Here is a 27,177-nt window from a genome sequence, read left to right as displayed (position 1 = left end):
CAATTTTTTCTCATGCTTCAAATCTCTCTGCTCTCCTCTTCTGTCCTCAGCCAGGAGAAAGCCCTACTTTCAAGGTCTCATATGATTACCTTGGGTCCATCTGAATAATTTCCCTCTTGCCATAAAGCAAAACGTTACCATGGGAACGCTACCAGCATATTTGTGGTTTTCACCCAGACTCAAAGGGGAAGTGATCACACAAGTGAAAAGGTCACTGGGGACCACATTCTTAGAACTCTACCTACCACATGGTTCAATAGCCGTAACTGCTCAAAGTGAGAAACAATATCAATAGAAGACAACTGTCCTCAGCATTAACCTAAAACAAATCTGCCACTCTTATAACATTTTAATATTTAAATTTTGAACGATGTCCCCCGATTCTAAGATCTGTTCCTTATGCCACTTGGTTGTGCGATCCTGCTTCACCTAGTGCTCACCTTTCTCTTTGCTCACACTAGGTGGTAAATATCGTTCTCAAAACACAACAAAAGAACTGAGAGCAATGGCTGACATATGATCTCTTTAGCAAAAATAAAAGCATACCAGGGAGCCTGGGTGGCTCAGTTGGTTAAGCATCCAACTCTTGATGTCAGCTCAAGTCATGGCCTCATGGGTCGTGGGATAGAGCCCCGTGTCGGGCTCTGAGCTCAGTGGGGAGTCTGTTTGAGGATTCTTTCTCTCTCCCTCTGCCCTACCCCTATCTAAAATAAATACATAGGGATGCCTGGGTGGCTCAGTGGTTAAGCATCTGCCTTCCAGCTCAGGGCATGATGCTGGAGTCCTGTGGATCGAGTTCCATATCGGGCTCCCCGTGTGGAGCCTGCTTCTCCCTCTGCCTATGTCTCTGTTTCTCTGTGTGTGTGTGTGTGTGTCTCTCATGAATAAATAAAATCTTTTTAAAAATAAAAATAAATACATAAATCTTACAGGAAAGTAATAGCATGCCTAGTTACAAAACCTGAGTAGTTATAATAATGCTTCATATTGTGTGTATATCTCAAATATTATTGGACATTACAGAAGTGCCTTAGGAAACAGGAACATCAAGACTAAAATTCTAGGATTTTTAACAGAGGGCAGTCAATGGGCAGAATAGGAGATAAATTTGTTAAAATCCATTTTCTCCTATACATGAGTGAAAAGAGATTAAAAAAAGATATGGTGATATTAAGCAAAGATTTCTTAGCTGTAATATCTATAGCATGGTGCATAAAGATTGACAGGTTGAACCTCATCAAAATTACAAACTTCTGCTCTTCGAAAGACACCATTAAGAAAGAGAAGAGGTAAGCAGGAGACTGGGATACAATACTTGCAAACGTGTGCAACATCACCAGAAGACACAAAGGATTCTTACAACTCAGTGAGGTGACAAAGAGATCAATCAAACAGTAGGCAAAAGATGTGAAGAGGATTATGAGGAGATCTGCAAATGGCCAAGGAGCAAATGAAAAGATGCTCAACATCATTATTAGGGAAATGCCAATTAAAACTCAGAGGAGATATTACCTCACACCCACTCAATGGTTATAATATATGAGACAGACAATAACAAAATTCTTGAGGCTGTGGAGAATAAGAACCCTCATACTCTGCTAAGTGGGGGTGTGAAATGATTCAGCCACTTTGGAAAACAATTTGGCAATTTCCCAGAAAGTTAACCATAAAACTCCTATACCACCCAGAAATTCCCCTCCTGGGTATGTGCCCAAGAGAAACAAAAACTCACATCGACACAAAGACTTGTTCACAGCAGCATTATTTATAATAGCCCGAAATTGGAAATAACCTAAGTGCCTATCGATGGGTGCCTGAATAAACAAAATGTGTCCTACCTATAAAAAGGGATATTATTATTCAGAAATAAAAAGCAACAGGGGCACCTGGGTGGCTCAGCAGTTTAGCACCGCCTTCAGCCCAGGGCGTGATCCTAGAGACCCGAGATCGAGTCCCACGTCGGGTTCCTTGCATGGAGCCTGCTCCTCCCTCTGCCTGTGTCTCTGTCTCTGTCTCTGTCTCTCTCTCTGTGTATGTGTGTGTGTGTGTGTGTGTGTGTGTGTCTCCTGAATAAATAAATAAAATATTTAAAAAAATCAAGCTCACTGGTTGCAGTAATGGTTGCTACTGGTTGCTCCAAGATGGGCACAGGACCCAAACGGGATCATCAGAGGCCCTTGAAGGAATCAGACCTGTGGTGCTGAGAAAGAGGGAAGGTCTCTCTTCCTCTTGGACCAGGAGTCGCAGAGTCATGGGTGTGGAGACTGCTCTTGCAACCATCCAAAGAAAACCCATGCAAGAAAGAAGTCAACACTCCAAAGAAAGCAAAGCCATTACTGGAGAACATTCCATTGTTGGTAACTCCCTGTCTGGGCCCCAGAACTGCTACACAGAGCAAGCTAGACTCAAATAGGTCTTCCTTCTGTTTATGTTAGTTTGGGTTTGGCTTCTAGCACTTGTAACCAAAAATGTTTTGGTAAAGACATTCACCCTACTCACTAGTCAAAAAATTTACCAAAGAATGTTAAAAGGTTAAAGGGAAAAATAAAACAAAATAAGATATAGGTGAATATTAAGCCTATCTTGAAATGGCAGGGGCTTTTTCTAAACATAAAATGTGCATGACAGTTATAAATAATTCACAGGAGAGGATAATCTAATAACTAATACACACATAAAAATGCTCAAGCCTGTAATTAAGGACATCCAAGTCCAAGTGAGATACCACTCTGACTCATAAAATTAATATTTTTAACAACAATACTTAATGCTGGTGAGGATGTTGTGAGATGAACATTCTCATAAATTGCTAGTGAGCTTGGGAACAATATTTGTTTCAAGAATAATTTTAAAGTATGTGTCATCTAATTATCCTGCCTCCTGGAATCTCTCCTGGGGAAATAATGAGAAATACAGGAACAAATTATTTATAAGCAAGTTCACCACAGATTCATTTTTAATAGTCAAAGCTCAGGTGTGACTGAAACATTTTGTAATAGGGTATGGAACATAAATGATGGGATACTTGTAAAGAGGAGGTAGGTCAGCTCTTAGAGTGTTTCAGAAGAATGTTTAGAGAATATGCATGTGATACAATATTATATATTTAAAAAAGCAATATATTGTATTTTACATAAAGTATAGGATGGCGATTGCATTTTGTCCAAATCTACAGGCAGAAGGAAACAGACCAGATATTAACAATGGTTATCTCTGCCTGACTTTATGGTCTTTGTTTACAGAGTACTAAGTTTTCCAATAAAAATTGCAGATAAGGGATGCCTGGGCGGCTCAGTGGTTGAGCATCTGCCTTCAGCTCAGGACGTGATCCCGGAGTCCCAGGATCGAGTCCCACATTAGGCTCCCTGCAGGGAGCCTGCTTCTCCCTCTGCCTGTGTGTCTCTGCCTGTCTATGTCTCTCATGAATAAATAAATAAAATCTTAAAAAAAAAAAACAACAACTTGCAGATAAAAACTTAGAAAGCGTAGGACTTTTGCTAGCCATGCCTTTGTCTGGCAAATCACCTTCAAAGACTCTTGGGTCAATTATACCTCACCTGCCTGCAGTAGTTCCTGAGAAATTAGGAGGTACTCAAACTCAATAAGTGGTTGATTAGAACCTTACTTAGCACAGCACAGGGCTGAAAGGGGCGGCTGGGTGTGAAGGTGAGGGAAGGGGAGTTGAGGCGGAGGAGGTCATCCAAAGGTTGAGAAACCACTTATGTGAATTGCTTTTGTTCAGCCTGAAAAAGCATTTCCATTTAATTTTTCAGCTTAGGGCTGTGCCAAAGTCCTGCGACAGCAGTGGGGCCATTGTACCCACTTATATATTCAGGTCCTATCCAGGCAGTGGGAAATTCCAAAGAAATAGGCATAATCAGTCGGATGTACTGTAATGCAGGGATGCTTTTAATGAATGTGCAAAGGTTGTATGGATCAATTGTCCATTTGATTAATTCCTCTGGCAGGAGAGAATTAAATGTACTTATGCTACACACCAGCAAAGGCTGAATGCTCTTTAAAATGTGATTTTCTGTGCTAAGGCCAATTTTTTCTTTTTCTGGGCAAAACAGTTCTTGAGATAATAATGGAAGTCAATGAGAAAATGGAATTTTACATATAAATATTCACTACATACCACTTTGTCAGAAAAGCATCTAAAGCGCAAAATGAGGTCAAGGTCTATATAGCATTCACCATTATTTGCAGTAAATCTTCCTTTCTAGTTCTTACTAGCATCGTTGCCTAGGAGGGGTGATAAATTCCTGTTTCCGAAATAATTCCTTGTCAAAGCTTTACCCTCTCCCTCTCTAGAAGGTGTCTGGCATTAGTGTACTGGAGACTTCTAAGTCTAAACAAGGCAATTATCGTTTTTGACCCTTGGGTGGGTGTGACAACCCAGGGAAATGGAAAGTCTTGCACTTTTTATCACTTGGAATGATAACGTCTAATATATCCTTGGAAAGGAAGGAAGTATACTCTGACAGGTACAGGGAAGCTAGGGCACATACTCAGTCTCAGAAATCATTTCACTGAATTTGTCCAAGGAGTGAAATTCTTGGATGTCTATCATGTACCCAACATGGAGCTGGGTCCCTCAGGGTAGAGCAGTGAGCAGATCAAAGTCAACGTTACCATGGACCACATAGTCTAGGATAAGGGGTGGACGTTAATCAAAATGCTCAAATGTATAATAACTTCATTCTTCTGTTGTAAGCAATATAAATTCCCAAACTATTAGCTTATATTCCAAGGCTGGCAGAAAAATTCACTGCCAAAGAGAATCCTGGACCGGACGGAGCTTCTAGCTATGCAGGGAAGGTGTCTCACTGAGATTCACTGTGAAGACAAAGACACAGGAGAGGGTCAACTCTGAATGAAGCTTGAGGAAAACTTTTCCTTTGATCCACACTGAATGAGTGCCTCTAATGGACTGATCCACATGAAGGCCAAGTACAACTAACTTAGTCTAAGATGCCCAATCCCCCTCACCCCAGGATGTAGTTGCCAACACTGTACCAGCAGCAGAGAAAATAGCATCTCCCTCTGAACAGACGTCATCTACCTTTTTCCCTGAGCTGGGACAGAGAGGGGTGTTGGTCCCTAGGTCAGAGCAGAAGACAGAGATGCTGTTCCTCCTTCTTTGGGAGCCACAGCACCGGGGCCTGTGTGGATCCCTCTTCTGAGTCAACCTTCTCTTTGATTCTGTCTGTTCTCACCATCTGGGTCTTCAATATTCAACAACTACTCATTCATTCAACAGAAGGTCTACGAGGTGCTGGTGATACAGCAACAAACAAGGCAGACAAAGCTCCTTGACTGCAAAGAGCTTCTATTCCAGAGGGGATACAGCCAACAAGCAAGCAAGCAAGGGCTTTGCAGAATGCGGGAAATGTTAGGAAGAAAGTAAACAGAGGGAGCCATCTGGTTTATTGCGAGTGCATGTGTGGTGTGGGTGAGGCTGGATTTTAGAGAGAGCGGTCACGGCAGGTGTCCTCGGAACTGAGGACAGAATGAAAGATGAGAAGGTGACAATGGAACGGTGAGCATGAGGAAGGCATTCCAGGCAGAGGGAACCTCATGTGTAGAAGGCTCTAATTTAAGGGGATTAAGGAACAGAGAGGTGGCCAGTGGGGCTGGGGTGCTGGGGCAAAGGTGTCGGGTGATTGGCAGGAGTTGCTAGGTCCTGTGGTGAATTCAGATTTTAGTCCAAGTGCACTGACTGGAGACAGTGATGTGACCTCTGCAGGCTCCCATACACACACAAAAGACAAATGCAAGAGTTACCATGGAAAGGTTTGAGGGGGTCTCATTCCAGACTGGCGGGAAAACGAATGAAAGAAATGAACAGCATGGGGTTTGGGGGGGAGAAATGAATCATGAAGTTTCCCTCTCTAGATGATGCTGGGATTTTCCCACATCCCAAATTCATTTCATGAGCACCGTTATTCCACTCACTGTTCCTTGGAAACACATCCGAGGATCAGACCAGGATGTAGGTGGCAACACTTAAAACAGGCCAGAGAAAATTAAATAGAAGCTGGCACCAATTCTATGTAGCCATTCTGACCATTACAATTTGTGACAATGTCTTTGCTATCTACAAGTCACTCATTTTTAAAAATATTTTATTTATTTATTAATGAGAGACACAGAGAGAGGCAGGGACACAGGCAGAGACAGAAGCAGGCTCCCTGTGGAGATCCCGATGTGGAACTGAATCCCAGGACCCCAGGATCACAACCTGAGCCAAAAGCAGACACTCAACCACTGAGCCACCCAGGTGTCCCTGCAAGTCACTCGTTTAGAGTGAGCCAGCCATTCAGGTATGCAACTCATTTCAGAGAAGAAGGGATTTAGTGCTCAATGGAATTATAAGGGAAAGGGGATGCACTGTTAGTAGAATTTACAGAAATCTCAACAGAATTAAAATATCCTGTCCTCTCTCTCCTTTGCCCAAGCTGTGCTGTCAGATAAATCTCCATAAAATACAGTTTTCATCGTTTTACTCCTCCAATGAAAAGTTTTCAAGGGTTTATCACTACTTACTGAAGAAAAAAGGTACGCTGCACACTTTATAGTCTGACTTTTACCCACTTTCCCAGGCTTATGACCAGCTACATACCCCCTAAGTCAAGAGTGTACCCCCCTTCCAGGAACAGGTCTCAGATTCTCCTTTGCACGTAAAATTCCATTTTCCAGAATGCTTAGCAGCAGCTCTGTAGCTTCTGGGGATCCTAGACCACAGTAACAAGTAATGGATGCTGGTAGATCCTCACACCAGAGACAGTGACAGGCTCACAGATTTCTGTACAAGTTCACGGACGCCCTGGCAGCCATTCTACAACCTACTGAAAGGCTGCTGCGATCCTACACTTCCTTCCAGGTCCAGATCAGATACCACCCGTTCCCAGGTATATTTCCAGTTCTCTTCTTCCCGTGTTGGGCAGGATCCCTGGTGCTTGGAGCACTCATGGCTAAGTCATTTGCTTGGAAATCTACAGCAAATGGCTTTGAGCCCTATTTTGCACTATAGCCCTGAGAGTTTTCCCCCTTGTGCTATTTAAATTTTTATCTACAGATGTCTTATTTCCCTCACTGGAATTAGAGCCGAAGGGCAGGAAATGTTTTAATCACCTTTGCATGCCCCATGGCCAGTTCAGTGACTGGTACAAATTCATTTGTAAATTAATATGAATGACAGAGGCTATGGTTCTCCAAAAATTGTACACTCTTTCACAGCAGGGACTACCTGGCTTTTATCTGACTCCCAGAGTAAGAGCTGCTCAGTAAATGTGCCAGTCAATTGATAGGAAAATAGTAATAGGATCATTTATGGAGCACTTACTATATATTGAACTCCTTATGAGCATTATTGTCTTTTGTCCTTACAAACCCCATGCGAGGTGTGAGTTACTATCTCCATTCCACAGATGAGAAAATTAAGAAGAATTAGGTCAAGTTTTTCAAAGTTGAAGAGCTGGTACGCATTTAGAGCTGATATGAAAATCCAAGTTTATATGACTCCCTAGTAAATCCTCAAAAAAAAAATCACAGTCTGCTGATTTGCTCTGGGGTTCATTCTAAGAAGGGCCCTGCCCTACATCTTTTCAGTTTTATTTTTACATGTTTTGTGTGATCTGCCCTCCTCCCCGCTGACAGCTCTGTGGACAAGTAGCAAATGACAGTGGCCTTGACCCTGAATGGCCTGAGCCAGACCACAGTTGGGTTCTCTGCGAGGGGCTGACACTCGTGTTCACCTGTCTGTCAGAGGCGTGATCACCAGGCGAGGCGTATTTCCCAGGTACTCATAGCAGTAGAGAAACTGTGCATCACAGATGTTGGCAAAGCAGTGTTTGGCCTCATCATCCCAACGATGCCGCAGCTGGGACAGCCAGAGGAAGGACTGAGCACTGTCCACCTAAAGAGAGAATGCAGAGTAGGGGTGGTGGGTGTGAAACCCTGTCCAGAAGGGATTGGCCACAAGACACACGGGGCTCTCGACAAGCTGTGTGTTGTCTACTAGTCAAGAGTAGATGCTGCACCCACCACAGCATGGTGTAATCAGAAAGCTGCTCTGATTACAACTCATTCTCTGGGCGCAGCCACCATGACTCTCTCTCCCAGCTCTCTGGCCAGTGCAGCGTGTGGGACCCCCACACTTGAGCTGTAATGAGCTTTTCCCTTATCCCATCATTCATGGTGTAGCTGCCCACAAAGAGGGACATTCCTGCGTGTTTGGGACTCACCTTCTGAGCAATCATCTTGGCCACCACATCCCGGGCATGCACATCAATAGTGCATATGGTCATGATCTTTTGCCGGTCCCCTTTGGAGAGGTGCCCAATTAGCATGGTGATAAGGGTTTTGAGCTGGGCCACTTGCTTCTTGAAATAGTCCTTCATGGCGTTCTCGTAGCCTTCCTCCAGCCTGGCAAAGGCAATGCCCACCTCTGTGGTCCACCAGATCTGAGTGCAGGTCAGGGCCACCTGTGGCAACAAGAGTCACTTTGTAAAGCCATCACCAGGACCCGTCTCCAAAACCAGCTCACTTATCCATCACACGGCGAGAATCAGAATGTAATTGTATGGGTGACATAAGCTGCCTCTCTCCCTCTTCCACCAGCATTGACTAAGTGAGCCACTTGCTTCTATCTCCTTGGAGATGTGAAGTGGTTCCAAGTGGGGAAAGCACTTTCTACTCTTGAAAAAAATGAATCGCTTGTATGAAAACAACCAGAGTCACTTTGGTCAATGTCACTTGGTTTTAGAAATTGCTATGCTGATCTTTCAATTTTTTACTCCCCAGGCAAAGCACCTTTCCTGTGCTTTGGAGGTCAACAATACATTGACTGAACATCTCAACAGCTCTTGGTCTCTGTTTTGTTCTTCTTGGACTTCTTGTGATCCGAGTGTTCTAGCTTTGTGAGCCACTGATGATCACTTGTAGCATATTTTTTGCTTGTCCATAACACTTTTGCTACATCAATTTTTTGGTTCTTAAAACCTATAACCTTGAAAAGCCTGCTCTTGAGAATCAGGCAAATTACAGCAAAATTCAACATGGTCAACGGGATTTGTGTTTTTCAGAGATTCAAAATAAATACATGGAAAAAGGGATTCGAATGAACATTTCTTCTGTTGGCTGAGCAGCTTAGTATGGAAAACGCATAATTGTGATTATTCATGGTGGAGAATTTAGATACATTGATCATCTGTCTTATCATTTGGTTTGGGAGACATTGCTCTAGAGATCTGTCACAACAGCAGAAGACAACACATTTTCTTGCCTCAAAATTCTGATTCAGGTAAAGAAGGAATCCTGAGAGGAAGTATTCCTCTTGTGAAATAGAGAAACCCATCATGTTAATGCAACATTCTCTAACGTATCCGATTTTGCCTTTGGGTACAGACACACAATCCTGCCTGTGCTGTGATCTTGTTGGAATGGTATGAATATGACATGCCAACTGCACAGTTAAAAGAATACTTCTTCCCTTCAGCACTACCGACTTACTTCTCATGTCTTCTGTTTGTCTGCACTCACTGCCAACATTTTCCCACCTTCTCCCATCTGCGCCCCCCTACAACATGACACCACCTGGCACTCCACTGAAATGGTCATGCCAAGTTCATGGACATGCCTCAGCTTCTTTATTTTGCCTAATATCTGAATGCATGGCATGCCTGACTCTCACCCACTACTGACAGTTTTTTTTTTTTGGTTTCATTACGGCCATCTCCTGGTTTTCCTTCTATATAAAAGCCACTGTTTCTCACCTTGCTTTACAGGCTCCTCCTTGTCAACCCTATCTTTGCATGATGCTCAGATTTGCTCTACATCCTCATCTCAGGCTACATATTTTCCAGGGGTGGTCCTCTCTACTCCTATGGCTTCAATTATGAGCAGATATCTGCAACCCCCAAATATACCAGCCCTGTGCCCCTAACAGGGAAGGCAGAAGGGTATACTGCAGCCAGAGTCATTTAAACAAGTCTCATTAGTTCATACCTTTCCCTCATCGCCCTCCTGAGAAGCCTGGAAAGTATTCAGATCCATCTCAGAAGCAAGTCAGACTCCCTTGTGAGATGAGAACTGGCTTCGAGTTTCCTCTGCGGGACCTACCTGCTGCCTCTCACTCCACCCCCCCTTCATCTTGCTGCAATCACACTTGGTTCCCTAACCACAGGATGATTTTCCTTGCTTCTGAGCCTTTGTGCATAGTCCTCCCCATGTCTGAGTGCTTGTTCCCTCCATCTTTAACTTGTTTGCTCCTACTTCAAATCTCAGCTTACATGTTGTATCCTCAGGTGGGGGGCCCAGCTCCCCCACCCCTCACTCTGCCCCCAGCTAGCTATGTGCTCCCAGAGGACCAGGTCTCATTTGTAAGCAACTGACTTCCACAGCAGTTGGTAAGCTTCAGTGGGGCCGAGTTATGATGTCTTATGATGTATCATTCCCTGTTGGAGGTCTCCTGTGCTCAGCAAAGATCTTGGCAGACTGGTTCAATGAGTTGAATGGTTTACATTTTCCCCCTACTGTAGCCAGTGAGGGTAAAAATGGACAACCCTTGATTTTCCAAGGTAATGGCTAGAGTAGGTCATGGCTGACAATTCCCCTGTTCCCTCATGCTCGAGCAGGCTCTCCTAACTGAAGGACTTAGTGAGTTTGAGGCCTGGTGTCCTCTGAAGGCTGAAGGAGACCCCCGAGGGAGAGGGCGTAGCAAAAGGTGGCAGCCCACCACAGTCCTGGTTAGAATACCTGAGCTGGATAGTCAAAGAGCCACTGTTCCCTTGGCTTTTCTTCATAGGCAACCACACCTTCAGTCATCCCATGCCTCACTGTGGCCCTCATATGGGCAAGCACACGGTTCAACCATATTTCCACCTGAAAGAAGAACTCTGGGTGAGATGCTGTACTCTGAGGAAGATATTATCACTCACCCCGAGGGAGTGAAGAAAATGTACAACCCCAATAGCTACCAGAAGGTAGAGGGAGATATTTTGTTTCTAAACCCAGGACAGTGATCAGTGTGAGTCAGGCTCAGTTAACAACAGGTGGACAGGCCCATTCGGAACACACTGGACACAGTAGCAGGTTGAGGGGAAATTCATTCAAGGAAGGCTTAATCTGGGTTGAGCAAGGTCAAGAAGTCACTGGGTTCTCATGATCTTGTCCACCCCAAGGGTGGAGGAGTAAGACAATGTTATCTTTTCCAACTAAATCCTTTTTGGTCTATAAATGTACAGATCTGGAATCAAACTCCAGGGTCCTTCTCATAAAACTGAGAATGTGTGTTCATTTCCTGGAATTAGATTTACTTTCCAAGAGACATGTAGATAAAGGTAGAATGCTGTAAAAAGATTTTTCCTCCAGGTATAATTTTGGACTAGACTAGAAACCCCAGGGACAATGCTTTGTAGGATCACTTAGGATAAACAACAAAGAAGGGCTTATACTTTAGTGGTGATGGGAAAGAATAGGAAGGAAGTTTAAGGAGGGAATCATCCCATGTTTTGTGCTGCTTGAATTTCACACGGGAGACTTGGAAGTAGTAGTTCTTGGAGCGGGATGGCATCTGGCTTTCCCAGGGGTAGGGCTGCAGGAGGACCCTGAGATGTATTTGTACAGAGAAATGACATCTCGGGGAAAATGGTTGATTTCAAAGAGTATTTTCTCCAGGGAAAGATGTCAGTGTGCCAGACTCCCCTGTGGGGTGCCCCAGGGGTTGTCATGTTAAAGTCTCCTGGTGCTGCTCATCATTTCAAAATCCTTTTCTTGTTGACTTGGGTAGTTGTTTATGCACGTTTTATTCCTCCCTGCATAGGTCTCTGGTTAAGAAAGATACATGGATATTGACATGTGTCCTTGTGGGAGAGAGGAGAGCAAGTAGTAGGAGCTTCTCCCAACGTCGGTTCAAGTCAAGAGAGGCTGGCAGGCCCAGGGCACAGACAGCAGGTCTGGCCCAAGGAGGAAATGGCCATTCTAAAGGTTGAGACTACCTCTATCTGGATACAGACACTTGGGAGGGAACCTGGATGAGGGAAGGAGGGAACAGGTCTTTGACTCCACCTGACCGCTGCAGTCACAGGGCTCACTGAAGGCCACATATTCTCCTTCCTTGCTGTACATGCCGAGACTTATCTTGGTTGGTTTTTCACTGGTGTCCAACTGGAACTGCATCTTGGCCATGTTGTCAAATAGTTTGGAAAGATGGCGCTGGACCTACGAAGGGAAATGAGGCCAAAGGATTGGAGGATGTGTCAGGAAGAGGCTCAGTAGTACTGTTTGGAGGTCTACTGTGGACAGCCATTAGAGATTTGGATACCAAACATTTGGAGGGAAGCGTGGGACAATGGTGGTATGAGGTCAGAACCAACTGAATTGGGTAGAAGTGGACAAAGAAGTGTAAAATGAGTGGGCATCCCATACTAGCCACAATCCAGTGAAGCTACAGAAGTTTGATTAATGTCTAGTTGATCTAAATAGGAACAACCTGGAGAAAAAAAAATGGTTAATTCATAAATTAATGAAGCAGGAGATGGGCAGACGATAGCCTGCAGAAGGTCAGTGGTGACAGTGGCCGGTAGAAGAAGTCACCAGCTGTTGGAACCCCCTCAGTGCAGCAGACCTATATCTGGAAGATCTAAAGGAAGGCAAAACATGCTCACCCCTATCAGAAAGACTGACCACACCAGGACTTCTCACCTTTTATGTTGTCTCATGATACAGAGGCCCTTAATAGTAATACCCCAGGTGACTTTTTTAGGAGGGTTGCCAGAGAGCCACACCATGGTCCTGAGGTGAGGGAGATGGCAGGTTGGAAAGGGGAAAAAAAAAAGTTAGCTGCTCTTTGGTAGAGCTTTTTGTAATATAGGGCCTTCAGCTACTACTACCCTGAATTGTAATCCTAAATCTATAACAACCAGCTCTCTAGTTTAGGAGAGGAGAAATCTACATGTGTTGAAGTAAACTGTGAGGGTGCTTGAGGAGATCCCACCCACAGGACCTGGGATGAGTATCTTGATGGGATGGATCCTTCTTTATCTGAGAGACAGAGGGAGAGAGGAGGGAGGGATGAAGGGTGGGGGAGAGAGAGGGAGAGAGAAGCTTTAATAAAGGAAACAGAAGTAATTATGAAAAATGCCATCTTATTTTCAATTAAATGAAAGAAATAAGAACCCTACAAAATATGAGATGAAGATGAATTGGTAGTGGAAGGAAATAACACAAGGAAACAAAAATACTAAAGGATCAAATTGACACAAATGAATTCAATATGGCAGATGAGCTTGAGAAACTATGGAAGAATTCCAAGGAGAGGGGTAAGAGAGGAATATCTGTATGAATGTACACAAATATATGTGATTATGTGAGGGAAATGTATATAGCACAGAAAATATAGGATGTCAACTTATGGAAATATGATGAACCTGAAGGGGAAAAAAATCCAGATAAGTGGGATAGAAATATTATTTTAAAGCGCCCAGAAAGAAAACTTTTCCAAGATGAAAGGCCTGGTTTTCAGATTGGAAAAAACTCATCATGTGTTGGGAAAATGAACAAAGCAAGTATATAAATGTATGCAAACTTTCTAAAATTTAAATTTTGATCTCTACAGAGATCTGAATAGAAAGAAAGAAGGCAACCTAGAAGGGTCTGCGGTGGGGCGGTGGGGGGCGGTGCAGGTAGCAGGTAGACTTCAGATGATGTCTCAGAGCTACATCTGAGGGGATCCGAGGAGAAACTGCTGTGACCCGTGAATTCCAAACTCATTCAATCACTCACCTGTAAAAACTGCTGAGAGTCCCAGATACAGAAAGAATCGGGGATTAGCCTACCATGCTTCATCTCTCAGGTTGGTGAGGAGGGGGGAGCTATTTAAGGATTTACTCAAATCAAGTGAGAAATAAAAAATATTTAGAATGAGTACAGTCATGTATAAAGGGTCTGGCAACAATTTGACTTTTCCTATGCATGGAATTAATGAACGTATAGTTACAAAACAGAATGTTAGTGTGATAACTGTTTCAACTCCACCATACCTGGGCTACTCTGCGATCATAAAACAGAAATGGGGCTTTAACTCTAGGGATAATCTGTCTTTAGTACTTGCTACTCATCAACACACCCAAAACATAAATTCGGTAAGTTGGAGGGTTAATGACAAAGACAAAAAGCTAATGCATGGGAGTCATATTTTGGCTCTGTTGGGGAAGCTCGCATCCATCGTTGGTGGTGATCTCAAAGCCTAGAACTTCTATAGGGGGAAATAGGGCAATATCTAACCTGACCACATAGCACTTACCCTTTGACCCAGAAATCCCACCTCTAGGAATTTACCTGGAAGACAGACCTCCAACAATACTAAACCCAAGGCTATTCAATGTCGCATTATTTGCAATTGTGAAATAGTATAAACTACCTTTGGCCAAACAATAGTATAGTCCATGGTGTGTAATGCAGGTATATTAAAAAAATGATATCTTTAAATTGGCATGGAGTGATTTCCAGGATACATCACTGCATAGAAAAACTGCATTCAAGTCTATAGACCACACTACCTTTTGTGTGAGAAAGGAGGGTAAATAAAATAGATGTGTGCAAACGTAAATGCCCATCTGCTCATTTTTGTAAAGATAAACCAGAAACTAGTGGGACTGTTGACCTACAGAGAGTGGATGGGAAGAATAGGAGTGGCCCTTCCCATATACTTTTTTGCATAAGTTTGACTTTTAGAATTCAACATATTCAAACAATCCAATCAACAAGGATGGGAACAAACCCCCAAAACTCAAAACAAAGAGAAATAAATGAAGTTGACTATACTTCAAATGAATAATGAAATCACACTGAACAGGGGAATAGATGCATCTAAGTAACTTCTGAATGTGGTGCTTTGACTGGATAGCCTCAAAGGACAAGTAAAGAACTAGAAATAAGTCTTGAAGTCTTATTAGAGTGAGAAGTAAGGAGAGCTACAGGAGCACACAATGCAGACATCATACCTCCCTCCCTCCCACTGGTCACTGGGGAAACTCAGACCTTGGTCCAGGACAGTCATTCTCAAAGTGTGGTCCCTAGACCAGCAGCATCACCTGGGAAATCCTGAGAAGTGCAAATTCTCCAGCTCCACCCAGACCTACATAAATCTGCATTTTTATAAGCCTTCCAAGTGATTCTGAGGCACCTGAGAGGCCAGGTGACTCAAGTTTGAGAACCACTGTCTACAGCACCAAATGTCAATAGTGCTTCATTAGTTACTTTAAGAAGGACAAAAAAATGCTTGTAGTACAGTGGTTCTTTTACAGGTGAAGGAATTTTGTCAAAGAGAAGGGACACCCAAGACTACATGGCCAATAAAATGGCTAGAACCCTCAATTTTGAGCTCCTCATATAGACTCTTTCCACATAAATCCCTAAATGTCGAGTTAATACAACCCTCAGTCTTCTCTCCCATGGGAATTTTAGCTTTAACTTTGGACAAGAACGTACTGGATCTCTCTTTAGAATCAGATCAAAGGCGTTCTCTGTAAAGGCTTAGCGCCCCCTCCATTTTCACAGCTTCCCCTTCAGGGGATAGTAGCCACTGTTGGGCTGGTTGACACCTGGAGAAACATAGTGGTGGGCATAACGGGGAACCTGAAACCCTCCCCACTGGAAGCCCATCAGTTCTTCTAGACGTTTCCATGAACACTCCCTCAGCTCACCTGCTGCGGAGCTGTGCCATTGGAGAGGATGTCTAACAGGTCAGAAGAGGACAGAAAATAAAACCTAGGGAAGACAAGCCTTTTGGTATCCAGGTACTCCGCCAGGGCCTTCTCACACAGGTATAACCTGAGAGCAGAGACACAGCATTTCCTAATTAGGTTTGCTTAGACCCACACCCCCCTGTTGTGCATAGATATGACCTAAATGCAGACAGCAGCAGGATATGGAATGCAAAATCAGTGCAAGAAGCACAGGTATTTGCAAATGTAGATACCAGTGCATGTCCACCCAAATAAACACCTAATACCCCACATTATCTAATATCAAGCAGATCAAAACACACACACAAACACACATACTCGCTCACTTGGACAGTCAAAGAAAATAAGGATCTTGGAGACAGAATAGGAAGAAGGAAACATCTCACTCCCTGGTACAAAAAGGGGCAGCAGCCAGCAGATCTTCACCTGCTCTGAAGATCTTCCAGTTTTTCGTAAAGACCTGGCTTGTTGGTGGCTTCCACTACATTGGGAGTCTTCTGGGCATCATAAGCTAGTTCTTTAAAGTCAAGGTCAATGCCTTCAAATCGTTTAGAATCCTGCAATAAAAACATGAGGAAAAATTAACTATTACTTTCTTGGACTTGAAGAAGATCCCTTGTACAGCAAGTCAGAAGCAGAAACCAGTTCTGGGGATGTCCAAAAAGTTAAGGAAATATCCTTAGCTTGGAAGAGTGGTTCCTGAACATTTTGGTTGTAAAACCCCTTTGTGTTTTGAAAAATCACTGTGGAGTGCAAAGAGATTTTGTGTATGCGGGTAATCTCTATGCATGCCTCCGCTGGAAGCTCAAGTGGAGAAATTTTTGTTAATTCACTTATTTTATTTTTTAAATATCTATTTATTTATTTTGAGAGGGAGAGAGAGAGAGAGAATCTCTAGCAGACTTCCTGTTGAGCATGGAGCCTGACATGGGACTCAATCCCACGACCGTGAGATCATGACCTGAGCTGAAATAAAAAGTCGTATGCTTAACCAACTGAGCCACCCAGGCGCCCCTGTTGATTCATTTAAAAAATAACAATGGTAACACAACATGTTCTTATGCAAAATAATTGTATTTTCACAACAAAATAATTTAGAGAGAAAAGTGGCCTTGTATCACTTTTTCCCTGCAAAAAAATTTAATGTCTGACTTAGAACACCAGATTTTCTTTTCTGCTCTGCCTTCAATCTGCCATGATGTCACATGTCAGGTAACCTCTGGAAAACTGCCCGTTGTGTGCACGTAAAAATGAGAGTGAAAAAGACAAATAACATCTTCACATTATTACTAAGACAGTCCTGACCTTGAGGATCCCTTATGAAGCTCAGGGTCCAGGGACCACGCCTTGAGAACCACTGGCATAAAACACATATTTTCTGCACCAGGTGGACAGTGGATCCAGTGTTTGCCCTGGGAACGCGCAAAAGTTGATGTAACTAAAGTAAGATATTCTTCAGCAAATATCATATCAGATTAATTAATTAGGTATCATCATTTCCCTAAACACACAACCACTCAACAGCATCATTGGAATGCCCGAGATAATAACATATGCAGGCTTTAGCCCCAAACCTGGCACCTGGTGAGAACTCGTGGTATTATTATTATAAGACAACAATCATAACAGTAAGTGCTGTGTGCATTGTTTAATTACATCCCTAACATGGGTACTGGTATTTGTCCCAATTTATAGGAGGAAACCAGGGCACAGAGAGGTTAAGTAACTTGCCCAAGGTCCCACAGCTACAAGCCTCCACCACCCTGCCCCAGTCTGCTCTAAACCTCTGCAATCGATGTCCCACTCCCAAGAAGATTTAAAAATAGGACAGCAGGGTAAATTATGATTACTCAACGAGGTATTTCATCCCAGGGAAAGATGAGAAAGTATCAAGGTTATAGATGTGTTGGAAATATGGAACATAAATGCTCCAATGAGAAGAGCTGGAAAGAAAATAATAATTACACAGAGAGCAATTATGTAAAAATGCATATATATGTGAGGCCAAATTGGGAGACATTCACAATGAGTGAAAATAGTTACTAGTTAGGGTGTGAGATTATGACCGATTTTATTACATTTTTAAATTGCCTCTGTTATTGTACTGTTAATACAAGGATAAATAAACGCATCCCCATATTTCATACGCCAACCTGCACCACTGTTGAGAAGTTAATGATACCGATTCCTTCTGATGTGTGGCTGAAAGTTCTCAAAAGCCTCCTTTAGAGTCTCCTCTTCTGCCCTCACCTCCTAATTAAACCTGCTCTTCTTCAATCACTAGTGCTGGAGAGAAATAAAATCTGGCTTGTTTAGGGTGCCTGGGTGGCTCAGTGGTTGAGCATCTGTCTTCGGCTCTGGTTGTGATCCCAGAGTCCTGGGATCAAGTCCCATATTGGGCTCCCTGCAGGGAGCCTGCTTCTCCCTCTGTCTGTGTCTCTGCCTCTCTCTGTGTGTCTCTCATGAATAAATAAATAAAATCTAAAAAAAAAAAAAATCGAGCTTGTTCAATTTGGCCTAATGACAACATCTCTATCAAAATCGTTTCCGGCTATTTTTCATCCCTAATGCAGATGTACAACCAGTAATCTGCATTAGGGCATGAAATACGCTTTTGTGGGATGAGCTAGAAAAATAACGTTTTGATGGAATGCGCTTTAACTTTTAAGTGGGGCCTGAATGACGTGTGACATTTTGGAAGCAAACTAATTTGGAAGCAGAGAAGTCATTGTGCCCAAGGGAGACTAGAAAAATGTCTGCAAAATAAAAAAAGTATGATAAAATAAAAAGAAAAAAAATTTTTTAATGAATTAGAGTCCACCAAGAGGTGGGTAAGCTAATGGCACATTAATCAGGACCAATTAGAAGGGGCAATCAACCACAGGGAAGGTAGTAATGAGAAGAATGCATATTTTCGAGAAATTCATTGGTTAGGATTGAGCAGAAGACTGGTGTTGAGCACGTGGCACAGGCCAGAAGTGTACAGAGTGGCTCCCTGCAGAGAAGGAACCTGCCTTTGCTCGGAAACAAGGCTCTCTTCCAGCTGCTGGCTGCATTCTAATTATCTGGGGACCAACTCAGGAGCAGCTTATCCCAAACTGCGGTAGCCAGCAGTTCCTGCTTCCTTTCTTATGAAAGCATTGAAAACAAAACCTTGGGGCACCTGGGTGGCTCAGTGGCTGAGCATCTGCCTTTGGCTCAGGGCATGATCCTGGCGTCCTGGGATCGAGCCCCACATCAGGCTCCCTGCAGGGAGCCTGCTCCCTCTACCTGTGTCTCTGCCTCTCTCTGTGTGTCTCAAATAAATAAATAAATAAATAAATAAATAAATAAATAAATAAATAAATACATACATACATACATACATACATACATACATACTTAATAAAATAAATAAAATCTTAAAAAAACAAACCCAAAACCAAACCAACCAAAAAACCATGTTCTCCTTTTTCCCCAACCCGTCCAGGGGCAAACTGATTGGTGAGCATTTCACCTTCTTCAGTTCCCTCCACCTGACTTTTGGTGGCCTGGCAGGCCCATGGTCATGGGAGGTGCCTCTGAGTGAAGCCAAGGGCGAGCCAGTGAGGAAAGGTCTAGAGGACGTTGGACCTGGGAGCTGCTCCCTCAACTCGCCTAAGGGGACAGAGAGAGCAGGATCTCCTGTGCAGGTACCTGGGGCAGCTGAGCCCGGATATCTTCGGAGCCGATGAATATACTCTCCAGATGCGACCATGTGCGCTGCACGTCGAACCAGGTGGAGATGACGGCATGAGCCGTGGACAGCTGCTTCTGCCAGCTGGACACTTCCTCCAAGAAGAAGGCAATGTGCTTGGACATCATTAGGTTCTGTAGCTGCCCTTGGTTATCCTCCAGAACCTCGATGAGGTCCTCGTCCGACTGCAGCTGGGGGACGCCGGTCCGTGGGTGGGGCTCATACTGGAATTCCATGCCAGCCCAGGTGGTCTGCAGCTCCTTCAGGGTCTTCTCCATAGCCATCTCTTTCATGGCTTTGTCCACAATGTCCCGGACCTCGTCCTCAAAGTGGTGCAGCCGGAGCTGTAGGAGGTGTGCCAGGGTGGCACCCTCGCCCATGGTGAAGCTCACACCCGTGGCCCGCATCAGCTGCCTCCAGTGTCGCTCCCGGACAGCTGGGTTCTGCAGCTCTGCGACCGCCCTCAGGGAGGTCAGGGTATTCAACACCATGCTCTCCAGGCCCGTGAATGCGTCCCAGGCCCTGACCTCCTTGTCCAGGTTCCGAATGTGCCTGGCAAACCGTTTACACTCCCCGTCCAGGACCTCTACGTTGACCTCCTTCCACAGGGTGGTCTCCCAGGCTCGGATGCTGGAGGTCACCATCCCAATGGTGTCCCAGAGCTCCTTCAGCTGGCACACCTCCTTCCTGCACTGCTTCAGCTGCTTGTAGTCGGGAACGTTGACCTCAAACAAGTTGGCAGCCTCAGAAATGGAGGCCATGGTAGATTCCAGCTGCTGGATCTCTGTGTGCCTGGCATCCAGAACTTGATGAGGGTCAGTGCTATCAAACCTACAAAACACAATGTGTTCCCTTTGTGAGTATGGCACCCAGGGGCTCATGTCCGGGAATCACCAAAGTAACACCAGTTCAAATCTTTATTTATTTATTTTTATATATTTTTTAATTTTTTATTTATTTATGATAGTCACAGAGAGAGAGAGAGAGAGAGAGAGGCAGAGACATAGGCAGAGGGAGAAGCAGGCTCCATGCACCAGGAGCCTGACGTGGGATTCGATCCCGGGTCTCCAGGATCCGCCCTGGGCCAAAGGCAGGCGCCAAACCGCTGTGCCACCCAGGGATTCCCAGCTCAAATCTTTAAATGCTTAGTATTTTAGCACAGGCAGTAGTTGTCAGCAAAGCCTTGGAAGAAAAGGCACTTAGGGCAGGTTGGAGTGGGGTGAGCAGAGCCAGCTGGAGAAAAGGCAATTCCAGGGGAGCAACACTCTTGGATCTTTTCTTCACATCTGAGAAGGTAAAAGGACTTCTTTCTTTTCCACCACCCCCTGCCCCCCTCATCCAAGTGTAGAGGGGACGACCCATCTGTCTGAGATTCTTTTAGACTCGGCTTCCACTTGTTGGCCTCTAGAGTGCCTGACACAAGAGAGCACTGTCATGTTCCTGTCGGTGCTATAAAGTCACAGCTCTGGCCAGAAGCTACAAGTTGTAGGTGGTCTCTAAGTGAGATAGCTGGCACTTAGAAGCCCAGCCCTCAACCTGATCTGGCATTACTCCCTCTGGGGCACCAGTTCTCAGTCTGGGTAGCATAGGAGAATGACCTGGAAGCTCTGAACAATCTCTATGCCCAGGCTGCTCCCCAGTCCAATTAAATCAGACTCTTCAGAGGTGAGACCCAGGCAAAGACATTTTCTTCAAGCTCTTTGGGTGGTTTCAGTGTGCCAGGTTGGTGTCCTTGACTGTGGTGAAGCTCATGCTGGTGGCCTCCATGACCTTCCAGCAACAGCACTTCCCAGTTTGGGAACCATGGGTAGGGAACCTCCAAGATCAAGCACAAGGCCCTTACCTAGTCCCTCAAGTCAGGCTCTTCATCCTCTTAAGTCACCCCTCCACCTCCTGGGTGCCTCTCATTCTGGACCCGACTGCTTTAGGCACTGTATATAGCTTTATGGTTCTTGTTCACACTTCTTCACCCTCTTGTCTCCAGTGCTCATGGCATGTACCCACTGTCCCTGACCCTTACCCACTTTATGGTGCTACCTCCAGACCTGAGGGCCTGGCATAGTTTCTCCTCCAACAGGAGGAGCCCTCCTGGCTAGCTTAGTCTATAGAGCATGAGACTCTTATTTCGGGGGTCAAGAGCTTGAGCCCCATGCTGGGTGGAAAGATTACTTAAAAATTAAAAAAAGAATAAAGAACTCAACATGCAAAGGAACCCACGTGGGCAGATAACACTTCTTTGGCCAGGAGTATGCAGAATCGAGGTATTCAAGGAACCTCTCATTTTCTTCTCCTAAACTCCCTTCTCCCCATCAGCAATCTTCTTTCTGTGTGCTTGGAGGACTAGATGTTGGGGCATCATGACTTCAGGGTGAATAGCGTGTTCCTCTAAAATCAGAACAGGGCAGGAGTGCCTGGGTGGTACAGTCAGTTAAGGATCTGACTCTTGGTTTTGGCTCAGACTGTGATCTCAGAGTCATGAGATCAAGCCCTGGGTCAGGCTCCACACTCAGCATGGAGTCTTGCTTGAGAGTCTCTCTCCCTCCCCCTTTACCCCTCCTGCTCATACTCTCTCAAATTAATTAATTAAAAAAATAAAATCAGAGTAGTACATCATGGGGTTCATAATTAAGGGGAAAGCTGAGAGGAAGTGAGTGCCTTGAGCATTGGTCATGTCCTCCAGTCTATGACAAGTGTGTGCACGCCCACATGTGTGTATATGTATGGATGTGTATGTTGGTTGGGTAGAGGGATTTGGACGGGAGGAGGACATACAAAGTCCTTTTCTTGAACTGCCTCTTCTCTCAGTTGTCTTTAGAAATATTTGACTTGACGGATGGAAAGTAATCCTAATTAAAGTCATTTACCTGAACTGCTCGCCACTTAAGCCTAATTACCATGCAACACAATAACAGTTATGCATACCATTAAATTAGTGTCAGATTAACTTTGATGCTTGCTATGTTTGATTCTGCTTGTTTCATCTAAATAGTTTTTGGCTTGTGTGCTATGGTTGTGCATTTATATCTTAGGAGAACAAGACTGAACATCATGGCACATCTTCTCTGTTCTCTCACTCCCAAGTGTTCCAGAATGGAACAGAAGGGTGAAGTCCTCGGAGCTGAAGAGGATCCTTTGTCTCTATAGGCAAGGAGCTTTCTCCTCTATGAGAACAATGGAAAAAGAACCAGAAGGAAAGAAATATAATATCTCCATGGCAAGTGGTCCAGCAGGAAAGCTTGTGTGTGTACACACACAAGTAGTCCTTCTATTTATTCTTCATTTCCAAAGACTAATTGTCAGGGTATGTAGGTTCTACTTTTTATCCAGACTGGAGTGACTTGGAAAGTGAATTTCACCCCTTGCTGTACAAGATCTACCAGACAAACTCTAAAAGCCCACATTCTGTTTAATTCATTAATGGGGGATAATTCAGGGATAACTTATGGGTAAGATGTGAGCTCTTAGAGCGTTTGGAGTGTACACAGAAGAAAATAAGTGGTGTTTCCCACCATTCTTTCCTTAGCACATGTGAACATCCTTAAATCAATACAGGTTCCTCAAATATCTGGAAGAGGTGACCATTTGTCAAACCTATTGGAAACTTCATCTACCTTGTGGCATAATTTTTGTTTATAGTTCAAATTTGTGGACCTTCATTTCCTGGAGCTGAGCACACATAAAAGTTAATTTGGCCTAAGGGGTGAAAAGAATCCCTAGACGTAAGGGCAGGTAACCTTCTTCCCATTTTAAAACTCTAGTGCACCTTGTCAGGATATGCACAGACCTGATTAATGTGCCTAATAAACTGGAAGCAGTTCTCCAAACCCTAGGGGAATAGTACAGAAGAACAAGAAAACAATAGGAGAGAAGGGGGTGTAGTAAGTCTTTAAAATTGAAATAATAATGCAAAAGTATTTTAATCTAAAAGAGAAATGTCAGGCAAGTCTGGATGAATATAACTGAGAGAAATGGAAATATGGTACCCATGCATGTGATCTTGGAAAAATGACTTAGACCTGACCTGCTCACCTCTCACATTCAATCAATCCTGCCAACTCCCCTCCTAAATCTCTCCCAAATCCATTCTCTCTCTATTGTCATAGCCACTGCCTGTAGTCCAGGGCTACTGCTTCTCGCCCAGGCTGCTGCCATCTCCCCATGGGGCACTTGGCCTTGAGTGGGTCTTGCTCCATCCAGTTCTTCGCAGCCACAGGACAGTGGTGTTTACACTACATTGTCCTCATGCTTAGGCTCCTCAGTGGCTGATCATGGCCAAGACCTGGAGGCGTGACCCACTCCATTCTCACTCCCATGTTAGTCCTGCATCCCAGCAGGCACAACACATTCTGCTGTTCAACTGTTTCTTACATCCTGACTCTTCTGAGCCTTTGGCTATTTTGTTTCGATTGCCCAGAATACCCTCCCCTCCCACTCATCTTTTTCCAAATGGCTAATTTGCATTTTCCCATTGGCTCAAGCACCATCTCCTACAGAAGGTTTGAACTGCCTCCTCAGGGGACCTTCCAATTGGCCACCCAATGACCACATCTGAGTACTCATGTTTGAAATCATTCTTGACTTCAGGGAATACGTATTATCTTAATATCCTAATGCTTAACATCATTTTTCAGTGACTCCATTGGAAGCCTGAATCAAGTGAAGGAGTCAGATTGACTGGAAGAACAGGGTCAAGCTGAACTAATGATGTGTTTTAGGGCACCGATATGTCCATGGGAGATTTAGGGACTCATAATGTCCTTTACTCTGGCTGCTGAAGAGACAACACGTACTGCTCAAGGGAGACAGAGGTTTGTCTTTCCTCATGTCTGCTGCACTGGGCTACCTGGAAAGCCTTGCTTTCTCTAGCTGTCACTAAGATAGTACCCAAATGGAAGGTGTCTTCATGAAAGCTCTGTCAACTATTCACAGATTCTGGTTGCCAGCCAGCTGAATACACTGATGGTCTTCACTGAGCTGGAGCTCACTGACATCAAGTGCTTTGGCTAAGAGACCCCTGGGTAACCTTGGTCTTGATGTGGGGAAAATGACTGGATGTCATGGCATCATTTCTTAAGGTCAGGAAGACTGCATTCAAGGTCAGGAACACTGAGCCAGAGAATGCCACTAGGAGCCTGGAGCATTCCTTTTATCCAAAGGGGGAGAATTCCTCTCCAACTTTAAGAGTTCTGGAAAGTCCAGAAAATCTTGAGTGTGACAATTTAGCCAATTACTGTGAAGTGAGGAGCTCAGCTAGGAATATGCTGATACAGCTCAGAATTAAGAACTCTGAAAGAGATAACTCTTGAACATGAAGAACCTCAACCCAAGCAAGGGGACATCACCCAGCACCTGACAGGCTGCAAGAGCCTAATGAGACACTTTCCTTTCCCTCCTCAAAGACAAGATCAACGTGAGCTTTACCCACATTATAATCAGGAACGGAAATTTGCGCTCACAGAGGAATGTGCCAGGGTCTGCATTTTAGAAATTCACAAAGGATCTAAAAGGAACCAGGATTAAAATCCTTTGCTACACACACAGTGCCTTAAAATGTCAAGCATACATATCCATATACACCAAACTAAGAAACAAAACAAGGAATGAGTTGATTCCCACTAAGGTTCCCTTCAGCACTCAATCCGCAATTCCGCTGTAGCCCTGATGTTTTCTTGACAAGAAGAGAAACACATCACAATTGAAGTGATGTTTGGCTTTCCACGCTGCTGTGAGCAGTTCTTTTCAAAGTATTCTCTTGCAAAGATTCATCTGCATGTCAAATTAACAGATGCGAATTTGGAAAACCCAGCTAAGAGAAGCAATATCCTCCCAGCCAGCAGATACAAGTGCTAAGAAAGTAAAAACAACCAGCTAGCACATTCAAAAAACACCACCAGCTGATCAATACACATACAGGGTATAACTATGAAGGAGGGACATCATGTTTCCAACAGACACACAAAATCACACCAGTGAATGCGTGTCATTTGCTGTCAAGTAGTTATCAGAAATCCCTTCAGGAAAATATTTCCCCCAGTATCTCTGGTGTTCCTTTTTTGGAAAAAAATTTTAAGGGACAGTTGACGCAAAGATATTAATGTCATTGCTTTCATGGCTGTTGCCGTCGGTGTGATGTTTAACACTAAGCAGTATTACTCAGCTTGATAACCCACCTTCCTCCCCAGCTTTGGCTTTGCATGATTGGTCTTGAATTTCTAAAAATTCAATTGCATGTCGAAAGGAGAGTCAAAAAAAAATATATGTCTCAGACTCCAAAAGAACAGTCCCAAAAGGAGTTAAGCCAATGTCTAGAGCAATAGATATTTCCTTGGAACAAGGGCATAGCTCCGAAGGCAATTATTCTAAAGGGATACAGACTCATTTGGAATTACATGCCCTGGCTTGATTGCTTGAAAGAGAACCAGTTACTTCCCCCTTGGGCAGCAAGTCTCAAAGTTGGCTGCCCACTGGAATCACCTGAGGAGCTTTACGAACTACTACTGCCAGGTCTTGTCCCCAGGGAATCTGATTTAGTTAGTCTGTGAGACAGGCTGGGTGTTGAAAATTTTAGAAGCACCCCAGGTGATCTTCATGTGCAGCCAACATGGAGCCCACTGCTTTAGCGTCTCATGTGATACAGACACTTCCACCTTACACAGAGCTTACTCATCTGCCCTTCCCTGCCTCTTAACCCACTCCTGTTGTTCGCTCAAGCCCCAAGTACAGTAATTGGGAGATAGGAGCTGCTGAATAAATGTTTGGTGAGTGACTAATAAGAACAGGTAGGTCCTTCCTATGTGCCATGATGGGTGACCAACGTTCCAATTTGCCTGAAACAGAGGGGCTTCCCTGAAAGTGTGACTTTCAGGGCTAAAACCAGAATAGCCAAGGGGAAAGCGGGGTGGGTGGGCATCCTAGTTAGATACTACAGTAGACACTTGCAAAAAATTATTTCTTTAATTCTATCAACAACCTTATGAGATCGATACTGTGATTAACCTCATTTTACAGATGAGGGAACTAAGGCACGACATTGGTTTTCAGCTTTATTTGTTGCTCTGACGTATTGTTTCCCCATGTAGTACTGTTTTTTATGGGTAAGTACCCTTAACAATTAAAATATTACAATTAAAATAAACAATTACTTAGGATGTTTTCCATTTCGGAGTTTTCTAAGCTTGTCTGTCTTAAACTGTTGAGGAAGACCCAGCAGGAAGCTCAGCTAGGGAAGCAGAAAGCCAGCCATGGAGCTGGAGTGAGGGAGAGTACCCGTCTCAGCTGGCACATCAGCAGACATGGGACCCTGAGAACCAGCTTGTTCTGGTTGGAGCCCCTGGTCCTGAGCAGTGGATCATGTGCAGACCCCAGTACACTTCTCCAAGGAAGGATTTGAGCTAAACTCATGTGTGCAACGGGGACACATGTGAATGGTGCTGCCTGGTCCTATAGTTATTTTAAGTAAAGACCGATCCCCTGGGATGCCTGGGTGGCTCAGTAGTTGAGTATCTACCTTCGGCTCAGGGTGTGATCCTGGGGTCCTGGGTTCAAGTCCCGCATCAGGCTCCAAGCAGGGAGCCTGCTTCTCTTTCTGCTTGTGTCTCAGCCTCTCTCTCTGTGTGTCTCTCATGAATAAATAAATAAAATCTTAAAAAAAAAAAAAGACCGACCCTTATCACAAGCGGGGAGCATTACTATGAGAAAGAAATCCATCAC

The 27,177-nt window shown here is 44.1% G+C and overlaps 1 protein-coding gene across 1 annotated transcript in view; it reads right to left on the bottom strand.

The window, feature by feature from the left end:
* DNAH9 (dynein axonemal heavy chain 9) overlaps positions 1-27,177 on the bottom strand; it is a 335,073-nt gene that overhangs the window by 228,394 nt on the left and 79,502 nt on the right. Inside the window, exons 20-26 of the mRNA XM_041771484.1 lie at positions 19,428-20,298; positions 16,179-16,309; positions 15,711-15,837; positions 12,073-12,225; positions 10,762-10,887; positions 8,250-8,489; positions 7,761-7,921 (exon numbers count right to left, since the gene is read on the bottom strand). Of these exons, the coding sequence (XP_041627418.1) occupies positions 7,761-7,921; positions 8,250-8,489; positions 10,762-10,887; positions 12,073-12,225; positions 15,711-15,837; positions 16,179-16,309; positions 19,428-20,298 (1,809 nt within the window). The remainder of the gene's footprint in view (positions 1-7,760; positions 7,922-8,249; positions 8,490-10,761; positions 10,888-12,072; positions 12,226-15,710; positions 15,838-16,178; positions 16,310-19,427; positions 20,299-27,177) is intronic.

Source organism: Vulpes lagopus, chromosome 10 (genome assembly GCF_018345385.1).
Source record: "Vulpes lagopus strain Blue_001 chromosome 10, ASM1834538v1, whole genome shotgun sequence".
In the NCBI taxonomy this organism is placed as follows: Eukaryota; Metazoa; Chordata; class Mammalia; order Carnivora; family Canidae; genus Vulpes; species Vulpes lagopus.
This window is presented reverse-complemented; position numbering and strand designations above follow the sequence as displayed.